The sequence below is a fragment of the Schistocerca piceifrons genome, chromosome 1, assembly GCF_021461385.2.
Source record: "Schistocerca piceifrons isolate TAMUIC-IGC-003096 chromosome 1, iqSchPice1.1, whole genome shotgun sequence".
Lineage (NCBI taxonomy): Eukaryota > Metazoa > Arthropoda > Insecta > Orthoptera > Acrididae > Schistocerca > Schistocerca piceifrons.
In genome coordinates, this window is record NC_060138.1 from 996,490,756 (window position 1) to 996,503,771 (window position 13,016).

Here is a 13,016-nt window from a genome sequence, read left to right on the forward strand (position 1 = left end):
GGCTGGATTGAAGAGTTTTTAGCAAACAGAACACAGCATGTTGTTATCAATGGAGAGACGTCTACAGACATTAAAGTAACCTCTGGCGTGCCACAGGGGAGTGTTATGGGACCATTGCTTTTCACAATATATATAAATGACTTAGTAGATAGTGTCGGAAGTTCCATGTGGCTTTTCGCGGATGATGCTGTAGTATACAGAGAAGTTGCAGCATTAGAAAATTGTAGCGAAATGCAGGAAGATCTGCAGCGAATAGGCACTTGGTGCAGGGAGTGGCAACTGACCCTTAACATAGACAAATGTAATGTATTGCGAATACATAGAAAGAAGGATCCTTTATTGTATGATTATATGATAGCGGAACAAACACTGGTAGCAGTTACGTCTGTAAAATATCTGGGAGTATGCGTGCGGAACGATTTGAAGTGGAATGATCATATAAAATTAATTGTTGGTAAGGCGGGGTACCAGGTTGAGATTCATTGGGAGAGTGCTTAGAAAATGTAGTCCATCAAGAAAGGAGGTGGCTTACAAAACACTCGTTCGACCTATACTTGAGTATTGCTCATCAGTGTGGGATCCGTACCAGGTCGGGTTGACGGAAGAGATAGAGAAGATCCAAAGAAGAGCGGCGCGTTTCGTTACCGGGTTATTTGGTAACCGTGATAGCGTTACGGAGATGTTTAATAAACTCAAGTGGCAGACTCTGCAAGAGAGGCGCTCTGCATCGCAGTGTAACTTGCTCGCCAGGTTTCGAGAGGGTGCGTTTCTGGATGAGGTATCGAATATATTGCTTCCCCCTACTTATACCTCCCGAGGAGATCACGAATGTAAAATTAGAGAGATTAGAGCGCACACGGAGGCTTTCAGACAGTCGTTCTTCCCGCGAACCATACGCGACTGGAACAGGAAAGGGAGGTAATGACAGTGGCACGTAAAGTGCCCTCCGCCACACACCGTTGGGTGGCTTGCGGAGTATCAATGTAGATGTAGATGTAGATACCATTCATGCTAGACATAAAAGAAGCAAAGACTGAAATGAATGAAACATTCAGGACTGTGATTAAAATTCAGGATGAAAGGATATCAGTGACAGTATTCACATTTTATACTCTGTGAAAGTGAGGAAGAACTGCACAATCTGTCAAATGGATGCAACACTTTACAGGGCACAGAATATGGACTTAAGGTAAAATAAAAACTTGGCCAGGTTTGAGTAGGGTTCTTGCACTGAGGGTCCCATACAGAATTAACTGTGTATACAGAAAGTTCATCCATTCCAAGAATCAGGAATCTTGACCAGTTTGTCGCTTACCGTCACTGATATTGATCCTAGGAACTCCCAAGAATGTTTTACTTTCAATAATATAAATGTGAGATGTCATGCAGGAGGCAGTTGATCATTATTGTAACAATCAGTCGTTCGCCATTCAAGCTGACTGGGTCACAAAGGTACATGTCAAACGTTAGGCCAGGAATGACTTTATTGCTCATATGACACATTACAGAATTCACCTATCTTCAGATATCCAGGAATGAATGCTGCACATAGATATTGGATTTGGAGCTGTATGTGAAAGACAGACTAGTCTGTGAATGGATGTTTGACATACAATTTGAAACACCATATCTATGTGCAGTAATCACTCCTGGATATCTGATAATGGATAAATTCATAAGAGCAATACAGTCACTCCTCGCCTGACGTTTGACTTTACCACTGTGAACCTCACTCCTTGCCTGATGTTTGACTTTACCACTGCGAACCAGTCAGCCTGTATGGAGAAGTATTGAATGTTGTAATTGCAAGTTTGACTTCGGATAACAAATGTAAAATTACAAATTAACAATTTTTGGATTGTTTCCTTTAGTTGTATAGTGAAACCTTACTTCTTGCCAAATTTCATCCTTACAGATAAACGGGAAGTAACTCATAGGTTTTGATGAGTGAGTATAAAAATGTGTGACATAAATGGCTGTACCTTCTGACTGCACTGACTTAGAAGCTGACGTTTATTACACCACCAAGAGACCAGCGACCTTAGCATGTGACACAAAATTTCAACTTGATATGTCTACTCACTCCCGAGAAAAAGGGGTCTTAACAGATGGACGAACAGAGAGTGTGTCAAATAAGATTTTTTTTCATATGATACAATAACAAATTTACCCTTTTTTAGATTTCTTTCCCTTTGGTTGTACTGTGGAACCTTCCTTTTTGCCAAATTTTATAATTCTAGGTCATCATGAAGTATACTATAGGTCTTGATAAGTGAGTTTGTGAGTATTAAAATATGTGACACAAATGGCCATACCTTGTGATAGGATTGACTTACAAGATTCAGTTTTTTACACCACCACATAACCATAGACCTAAGTACATTACATAAATTTTAACTTGATAAATCTACCTGTTCCTGAGACAAAGAGTTTTTAACAGTCAGACAGAATGACAACAAAGCAATCCTGTAAGGAATCCATTTTCACTAACTGAGGCATGGAACCCTAAAAAGGATAAAAAATATTAAGCAGCAACAGAAATGAGAGTGGTGCCAAATGCAACATAAAAAATGGGTGCCATGTAGTATATAACCTGGACCAAAATAATGCATGAGGGACAAAGAAAGGATGAAACAAGAGCGTTCCTCACCAAACATAGACTCTTAATATAATATTTCCATCCTGTTTTATTGCTTTATATCTGGGAAGTTAGGTGACTTTACCATACGATCTTCAAAATACTAGACAAGTCTCTCCCTCATCTTCAAACCTAAAATAGGTACATCTTATAAATTCATTGCAGTTATGCGATTAGTGGTACACATGTACTGACACACTTCTGAGGTGAAAATGCTGAACAGTACTGATATGAAGTAACTAAAAATCACATTACTGTTTCTTTCTCACCTGAAACTGTGTTGCAAGACACTTGATGATTTGTAATTTGGCTGCAGGTAAAGTTCCATCTACTCTGTCAAATGTTACAAGGAACCAACCCACACATTTCCTAATCAAGTCTTTTCTGCTATCAAACATATATACAGGGTGTACATCAAGTCTGAGAACACTTTCAATTATTTATTGCACAAGAACTAAACACTGTACAGATGTCATACATATTGCATTTTGAAGAGAAGCTCTGAAAGCTTTGTTTTAAAACAAAAATTCGATATGCGAACCATTAGTGACCTGGCAGATGTCAATACGGTAATCAAATTCTTGCCATACCTGTCCCAACATGGCATCGTTGACTGTGGCATCGCTTTCCGTATTCTCCCCCTGAGTTCTGCTACATCACGTGGTAAAGGCGGTACATACACCAGACCTTTAATGTGTCTCCACAGAAAAAAGTCACGTGGGGGGTGAGATCTGGTTTTTGTCAAACTCCAACACACAGAAAGCTCACTCTGCACCTGAACTCACCATGTTTACTACTAACACTGACTATCAGCAAATTACCAAACTATGCTGTGGCGGCATACATTAAAAAAAACTTTCAGGGTTTCTCTTCAAAATGACATATGTATTATATCTGAACTATGTTTGATTCTTGTGCAATAAATAATTGAAAATGTTCCCAGACTTTATGTACACCTTGTACTATACTTCCTTGCTAACAGAAGAACTCATGAGATTAGCTCAAAAACAATAGCCAAATGATATACTGTCACAATCTAGTAATGGGTGTCAGTTAATTTATCAAGTGTCATAAGGCTTGTCTTTTCTCAAAAAATAATTTCTTCATCATAACTTTTCTTGCAAAATCTGTTGTTGACAGTGCTTGCAGAATCAATCAATCAAAATTTCATCAAGCTACAAGAAACAATTGTTCAAAAATGTCCACAAAAATAAAATATTTACAATTATATTCTGCAAATATATCAACAAAAATAATCAATTTCTGAAAACATACACACAGTATAATTGGATAGGTAAAAAAATCTTTGTCTGTCTAATAATATTATATTAGCATTCTGCAAAGATTAATTTAACACTGTTGTGATCATCAGTGAAATATTCCACTTTACATCATAGACAATAAAACAGATGGACAGCAGCTGGACTGGGAGGACAGTGGTTTGCAATAGGCAATACTGAGGTTACTCTTCTCAAGAAAGGCCACTCTTTTTGTATTGCTTTCCACTTTAGCTGACTTTTGAAGACGTTATTTAAGTGTGCAAGGTACAGGCATGGAGAGCAGGGAACAACAGCACAAAATCATAAACTAAACTATAGCACAAACATACTGCTGTGATCTGGTATCTGACTGACTAGTTGGAGACAGGATACATGCTGCAACACAAGGATACTAATTACCCCATTCCATATATAAAACAGTGGAGAGTCAGTTGGTGCACTTGCTGTGGGGACTGTTGCACATCATATTGAGGGCTATTTTAGTAAGTTACTAAATGTGACAAAGGTTGGAGGTTGATATACTACCACCTTGAAGTCCTTAAAGATAAAACACTTGTTCAGCTGGAAGTTTATGGGGGAAGGAACTGATCGTGACCTTACCTTAAGTGAAACCACAATAATTAACATCACAAATGAGATACCACATGTCATAATGTCCTCCTTTAAATGTGATATTCGATGAATAAATCCATCTGGTAGTTTCCCTCTGTACTGATAAAAGACAGGACACCGAAATAATAATGTCCCCTGTTGCCTCATTAAGGCATGTCATGGATCAAATCATTGTTCAGAGAAAAACACTTAAGTGTCTTCCAGTAGGGGGCACATTAATCACACAATCACTGTAAGCTGTATGATAACAATATTCCAAATTTTTAAAAAGCGCACCTATTTCATACCATAAGTCAGAAACTTCCAAATAAATTTGTTTATTCACTTACACAAATTCATTTTTTTCTTCAAATATTCACAAACAGTTTATAAAACACTGCATAAGTACAGAAAATACAATTGGACAATAAACAAAGATCATACATTTGAAACTGTTTCTTGTGCTTTGTTTTCAGGAACAGTCTCCACTTGGGTTTCAACTGGTGGCTCTTCAGTCTTTACGTAAGTTTTTTCCATTGGTTCTCTTGGGGGCATCCAATCTGGTATGATTTTATCATGAATTCGCCAAATGCCATACTGATTAGCCATATGTTTTTCGAAGACAACATACTCCAATACATCTTTTGCTAAAATTTCACTTCCATGCATCAGGCGGCCGAAACGATCATATACTGCCAGGATCTAAAGAAAAATAGTTTATCTTTAATTAAATGACACAGTATACATAACAGGTTGCCAAAATTATTGTAAAAAAAATTAAAAAATAAATAAATAAATAAAATAAAAAAGTGGCAAATCATCAGCCACTCTTCGGAGAGCTGCTTCTAAAAATATTGTTGTTGTTGTTGTGGTCTTCAGACCTGAGACTGGTTTGATGCAGCTCTCCATGCTACTCTATCCTGTGCAAGCTCCTTCATCTCCCAGTACCTACTGCAACCTACATCCTTCAGAATCTGCTTAGTGCATCCATCTCTTGGTCTCCCTCTACGATTTTTACCCTCCACGCTGCCTTCCAGTACTAAATTGGTGATCCCTTGATGCCTCAGAACATGTCCTACCAACCGATCCCTTCTTCTAGTCAAGTTGTGCCACAAACTCCTCTTCTCCCCAATTCTATTCAATACCTTATCATTAGTTATGTCATGTACCAATCTAATCTTCAGCATTCTTCTGTAGCACCACATTTCGAAAGCTTGTATTCTCTTCTTGTCTAAACTATTTATCGTCCATGTTTCACTTCCATACATAGCTACACTCCACACAAATACTTTCAGAAATGACAATTCTAATTCCCGCAGCATCACCTGACTTAATTCGACTACATTCCATTATCCTCGTTTTGCTTTTGTTGATGTTCATCTTATACCCTCCCTTCAAGACACTGTCCATTCCGTTCAACTGTTCTTCAAGTCCTTTGCTGTCTCTGACAGAATTACAATGTCATCAGTGAAACTCAAAGTTTTTATTTCTTCTCCATGGATTTTAATACCTACTCTGAATTTTTCTTTTGTTTCCTTCACAGCTTGCTCAATATTCAGATTGAATAACATTGGGGAGAGGCTACAACCCTGTCTCACTCCCTTCCCAACCACTGCTTCCCTTTCATGCCCCTCGACTCTTATAACTGCCATCTGATTTCTGTACAAATTGTAAATAGCCTTTCGCTCCCTGTATTTTACCCCTGCCACCTTTAGAATTTGAAAGAGAGTATTCCAGACAACATTGTCAAAAGCTTTTTCAAAGTCTACAAATGCTAGAAACGTAGGTTTGCCTTTCCTTAATTTTTCTTCTAAGATAAGTCGTAAGGTCAGTATTGCCTCACGTGTTCCAACATTTCTACAGAATCCAAACTGATCTTCCCCGAGGTCGGCTTCTACCAGTGTTTCCATTCGTCTGTAAAGAATTCGCGTTTGTATTTTGCAGCTGTGACTTACTAAACTGATAGTTCGGTAATTTTCACATCTGTCGACACCTGCTTTCTTTGGGATTGGAATTATTATATTCTTCTTTAAGTCTGAGGGAGTTTCGCCTGTCTCATACATCTTGCTCACCAGATGGTAGAGTTTTGTCAGGACTGGCTCTCCCAAGGCTGTCAGTAGTTCTAATGGAATGTTGTCTACTCCCGGGGCCTTGTTTCGACTCAGGTCTTTCAGTGCTCTGTCAAACTCTTCACGCAGTATCATAATTCCCATTTCATCTTCATCTACTCCTCTTCCATTTCCATAATATTGTCATCAAGAACATCGCCCCTGTCTATCTTGGCCACAATAATGCGTTCACTATGCTGTTTGTAGTAGCTTACCCGCACTCCTATTTTTTTATTCATTATTAAACCTATTCCTCCAATACCCCTATTTGATTTTGTATTTATAACCCCGTATTCACCTGACGACCAAAAGTCTTGTTCCTCCTGCCACCGAACTTCACTAATTCCCACTATATCTAACTTTAACCTATCAATTTCCCTTTTTAAATTTTCTAACCTACCTGCCTGATTAAGGGATCTGACATTCCACGCTCCGACCCGTAGAACGCCAGTTTTATTTCTGCTGATATCGACATCCTCTTGAGTAGTCCCCGCCTGGAAATCCAAATGGGGGACTATTTTACCTCCGGAATATTTTACCCAAGATGACGCCATCATCATTTAATCATACAGTAAAGCTACATGGCCCTGGGAAATATTATTAATGTTCTGAAAAGATGAGTCACAACTGCTTCAAATATGAATAAATTCACAGGACAAAATGAGGTCTCCAGAAACAAAGTTTCCACATTGCTCGTAAAGGTACAAGGAGTACTTTGGAAAAAACTGAAGTTTCTTACAGAGAAACATACAAAAAAAAAAAAAAATCCTGGGTAAACAAGCAAGGTGAGAAGAAACTCATAAACGAAACTCTGGGGAGAGACTTTCATTACAGGTGAGAATCTGGGGAACACAATTTACATGGAAATTAGTTTCCCAAATCCAGGAGTTACTCCCATGGTCAGAACACAATTAGGTGCTCAGAAAATAATGAATATTACAACAGAAGACAATTGAAAAAGTGATAGAACAAATAAATTATTTAAAAATCTGTTCCAGAAGATGAATAATGGCACTGAGTTAATAGGTTCATTCAAAACTCTGGTTTGTACAGAATCACAGACAAAGGTTGTGTTAATTTGCCCATTTGGAAACATGGTACAACTTTACAACCCCCACAAACTAAAAATCTTCTTCCCAAATAACATTCATATCAAGTCCTACCCGTGATTCTAATCATGTAGCTAACTGCTTTGCATTTTTGGGCAGATCAGTCCATACACTATACCTTTTTCATCACACTTTCTATGTTAGAATTGTCTGGAATGCAAGTTTCACATCTTATGTTCTCATGTGTGCAGTCCTATTCTTGTGCATTGTGCAAATGTAATAGAAGCTCAGTTGACAGAATATTAATCGTCCCCCTTAAAAGAGCATACTGGTCATTTAATATTGCTGTAGACAGTGTAGAACTGGTACCAGGCAGTCATGTAACCCACCATCACCAATGTAAATCATGGTGCTGAAGGGGGTGTGTATGAGCCAGCCTGTTGTGCGGAATTAGTGCAGTTAAGTTGGTTCGACATCAAGAAATGAGAGAATGATATAAAAGAGCTATGTGTTTGGAAGTGCTCGTAACCACATCATGAATGAAGTTGCCTAATTTGTTGGTGTATCAGCAGGGGCTGTCCAACATGTCTGCAAGGATTGGTGTACCACTTGCAGCCAAATAACACAGCGTACAAACAGTGGTCACTAGAAGACCCTAGACTGTTGGGACTGGAGGTGAGTACCACCCCATGTCATTGATTTAATCAAACAATGGAAAATCCAGTATGAAATAATGACAACATTATTAAAAGTATAGATTGCTTCTCACCATATAGTGAAGAAGTTACAAAAAGATTGCTAAACAAGTGAACTTTTGGCCAAAAGGCCTTCTTCTGAGGAAGAAAACACACATTCACACAAACACAAATCACACACATATGATCACTGTCTCTGGCCACCGAGGCAGCCAGAAACAGTGGTCATGAGTGAAAAAGTTGTCTACCTCAGAAGAAGGCCTTTTGGCTGAAAGCTTATTAGTTTAGCAGTCTTTTTGTTATGCCTGTCTGTGACTCAAGTTGTCAGCGGTTTCAAACTTGACAGGAGTTCCTGCTGTCAGGGAATGCAGACTCATCCCAACCAGTTTCCAAGCAAACAATGGGAAGAGAACTGCATGCAATGAACATTTGGGTGATACTTCGCAAAAGGCAATTGCTCACAGTGGCACATAAAGCCGCATTTCTTCAGTGAGGCTTACAATGCAGACACCGTACTGTGTGAGAACAAAGGGATGTACCGACTACCAACACCAGGTCTGCATGAGTGACGAGGGGAATGAAAGGGAGGAGGAGTGGGGGAGACATCTTTGTCTGTGTGTGCTTGCATATGCTGGTGTACACAAACAGGAAGCATCCACTTGAGAGAGAGAGAGAAGGAGAGAGGGAGAGCAAGTGTTGGCCACTGCCTGAAGCTTTTGTTTGGGGGATTAGTGCGACTTCCGGTCCGCACGCTGCACGAGTCGGCTGGCTATGCAGCAGCAGATGATGGTCGCTGGGCCTGGGCATGCAGGAATATGCCATGCAGCTGGCACGTGGTGCAGCCTGGTAGACGGCGTATGGCGTGTGCCTCATAATCGAAAGGTTTTTAACAGTGTAATTACCTGCAGCGAGTGTTTCATGATGGTACTCCCACAATTGGAATTAAAACACGTGATCTATTTAGTTACTTCTTTTCAATGTATTTTACAAGACCTGCATCTTCCCAAACAGCAGAGAATGATGAGCAACACAGATCCAACCCTCTGCAAACTGAATTTTATAAATAAACAGTACATCCTTTCCTGTAACTTGAATTTTCCTGTTGTGAGATCCCTCCTGTCCAGCAGAGACCTGTCGATTTCCAGGTAGTGGGTGGGAGGGGTTAATTAATTGATTGATTTAATTAATTAGTCAGTCAAACTGATAGAGTGGGAGGGGACTATTCAAATAACTCAGGCCTGAAAGTGTACTTGTATCGGCAAGGAGGAGGGGGGAGGATTGGAGGTTTCCAGAGGGATAGGCGAAGGAGGAGGGAAAGGGGCGGGATGGGGAGGGTTCTCAGAAGGATAGATTATCCCCAGCAGGTCATAAATCAACCCCCAAGAGGTCATAAACCACATAGCAGAACAAGGGGAGGGGATCATAAATCAATAAGGTTTGTCCCTGTTACCCCACTACTGTGAGACAAGTGGTGTGTCCAACGAGTTGCAATTTGTTTCTTTTCAAACTATGCATGACTCGAAGTATACCAATGGCCCAAAGAGCCATTTAGCCCACAGTGTAAGGAGGGTGATTCTGTGATATTTTAAGGAGTGTTTTTTTACCATGACTTGTACCCACTCATTCTGGTTACCATGAACAAAAGGGAGTGTCTATTTCTACATCTTCTATGACTAAGTATTATCCTTTCCTCCACATCTTTATGATAAGTATGCTGTAGACACTTCCATCTCCCAAGATGATGACAGCCATCTTCAAAGGGCTGCAGATATACTTTCCTGGTTTCACAAACACTGGCAAATCCTACCTCACCTAAATGTAGCAATCAACAAACCCACAATTTGGTAGCTCAATGGGACCTAATAATCAAAGGTTGGCATCAGCTACATACTGAACAGCTGAAGAAACTTGTAGAGTCTATTTCTCACTTAATTGATGCTTTGCCATGGCTAGAGGTGGTATTAAACAGTATTAGCATGATGTCTCCTGGGGTGACTAATCTTTTGCCTCCTGTGCTTACTGAAGAAAAGTAACTAGAGTACACCACAAAGAAAAATTATTGTTTTTAAATATAAACATTTACTTGCTGAAAAGGGCTACGGCAGCTCAGTTTACTATTCTAGATCTTCAATGAGCAAAAATTCAAAATACTGCTACAGTAACATAAAGTATTTCAACAGATTCAATGTATTTCATGGCCTATGGGGAAACTATCAAATAATTAATTACTTTCTGAAACCTATTGGAACTGGGGTGTCATCACATATTTTTCATAACTAACAGTTCAACCTAGCCCTTACTTTTACTCACAGTTTGGCGAGATTTCTATAATTACGTTTGATGAGTTGGCACTGAGGATGCCTGCATATTACCTCTACTGTTCATCTTAGCAATCAGCGTACATCTGTAGCCAACATGGGAAAAATTGGTTAGTCCATAGACAGCTTTAAGGCTGCGGACTGTTTTAGACTTTCAAGGAGCTTTATTGCAGCCCAGAAAGGCTCTCAGTTAATGACTCTCACAAATTGTATGGCCTAATACCTCAAATGGCCGTTCTAGCTAGCATAAACAAATAAACATAAACAAATGAATCATGTAACAAACTGAAGAGCAAAACACTATTCTGATGCATTCATTTATGTAGTCACATTGTGCATAGTTGCTTTATAATTAATGAAGGTATTTCAAATCCATTTTTATAAGTACAAGAAAATGTTTATTTTTGTCTCTAAACACATTTTGTTTTTACTGAAAGAAAATATTATCAGTGATCTGCAATGAAATATATTTACAATTTGGCTTGCTTTGCAGTTTATTTGTTATAAAAGACGCCGATTTTACTTGCAATATTTTATGCCTGGTTTTCACTCACATCAGGAAACATTGTCTACTTGCAAGTTTTGAGGTATTCCTTTGTTTATCACTGTTGATTCTGACCTAATCCCACCTTGCTTTATGGAACTATGCATTTCTTGATGTGAGACACAACACAATGCTGCATCACAATGTTTCTGGCTAAATATGTCTCATGTATTTTAAATATGTAGGATTGTAAAGTTTACTGCTAGCTTTTCCTTTATCTAAAAATGCCATCTTCCTCTGCACTTCATCATGTGTGTGTTATGCCATTCAATTATGTTACTCTGTATAAACATAAACAAATGAATCATGTAATAAACTGAAGAGCAAAACACAATTCTGACACATTCATTTATGTAGAAATATTGTCCATAGTTGCTTTATAATTAATGAAGGTATTTCAAATTATGGAGTAATGATGGAGTTGAAAATCCAAAGGATGATTAGGTCAGGGTGAGGGAGGAGACAGGAGGGAGGGGGGAGGGGGCATGATGGGTTGGGAAGCAAAAGGTGAAATGGAAGGGAGAAAGGCAGAGTGAGAGAGAGTGAGGGGTGTGAAAGAAACAGGTTTATTTATTTTTTATTACATGATTCTTCGTTTTCCAATTATTTCAGACAGTGTCTGGTTTCCAGTTATTTATCTGGTCACTGAGTAACTGTATACTGTGTTTTAATGCTTTGTGTAAATGGGAGTTTTCTTGAAAAGGGGGGGAGGCATCAGTCTTTACTGGATCTTCATATCTTTTTATATTGTGCCTGGTCTATGGTCTTCCTGTTTAAGGTTGTCTGCAAACACTGAGTGGTTTGTACTGTATTTCCATGCCCTGATGTGATTTTTATATCTTGTGTCAAATGCCCTGTCAGTCATCCCAATGTAGATTTTTTCACAGTCCCTGCTATTCAATTGGTAGATACCAGATTGTTTGTATCTTGTCTGGTTGTGGTCTTAGTTTAGAGATGTGTTTCTGTATTTATTCAGCTATTTGTTTTGTAGGCAATGTATATGTCCTTTTTTAAAATATATTACTTATTTTGTATGAGAGTTTACAGTGATAGGTCACTGCAAGCCATTTTCCTGTGATGGTGATGCATGCATGCATTAATGTGATCACTCCATAGGTTCAACATCAACATACAATAACCACTCACAGACGGTAGGTGGCAGCACTAGCAGTGAAGTGTATATAGTGTGTGTCTGGGGGACATGGAAAATAGTGCATTCATTGTCATAATGCAGAAATGGAGCAATTTATCTGATGTCCAAAATGGCACAATCTCTGGCTTTCATGCTAAAGATGGAAGCACCTTGGGCACCGCTAAGTTTGTAAACTGTTCACATGCACCCATCCCTGCTGCTGGCCACTGGTGACGAAAGCTGGCGTCTGTATGCCAATACTGCAACTGGACGACCAGTGAGAGATGACAGGGGGTCCTTCCTGATGAATCATGTTTTATGCTCAATCAGCTTGAAATATCTGAAAACAAACATCCTGTAAGAATCATCAGAAGGACCCAGGACAGCGAAGGTACATGTCAAAGAGTATATAGCATACATGCATGGTTCAAAGAGCATGAGGATGAATTTGCCGTTGACCCCTGCCCACAAAACACCCCGGATCTATACCAAATCAAGAATCTATGGGACCACATTGATCGGGCTATTCGCGCCATGAATCTCTAACTGAAAAACCTAGCACAGCTGGCCACGGTACTGGAGTTAGAATAGCTCTACAACTCTGTGTTTGCCTCTGCCCACCAAACTCCCAATTGTGAATCTGTGGAACCACCGAGACTGT

At 39.2% G+C, this 13,016-nt stretch overlaps 1 protein-coding gene across 1 annotated transcript in view; it reads right to left on the reverse strand.

Annotated features, from left to right (window-relative positions):
* Nucleotides 1-4,831: 4,831 nt before the first annotated feature.
* The window catches only part of LOC124784692 (probable 39S ribosomal protein L45, mitochondrial), a 99,732-nt gene continuing 91,547 nt past the window's right edge, over nt 4,832-13,016 (reverse strand). The window contains exon 8 of the mRNA XM_047254124.1: nt 4,832-5,211. Within this exon, the coding sequence (XP_047110080.1) occupies nt 4,948-5,211 (264 nt within the window). The 3' untranslated portion in view covers nt 4,832-4,947. The remainder of the gene's footprint in view (nt 5,212-13,016) is intronic.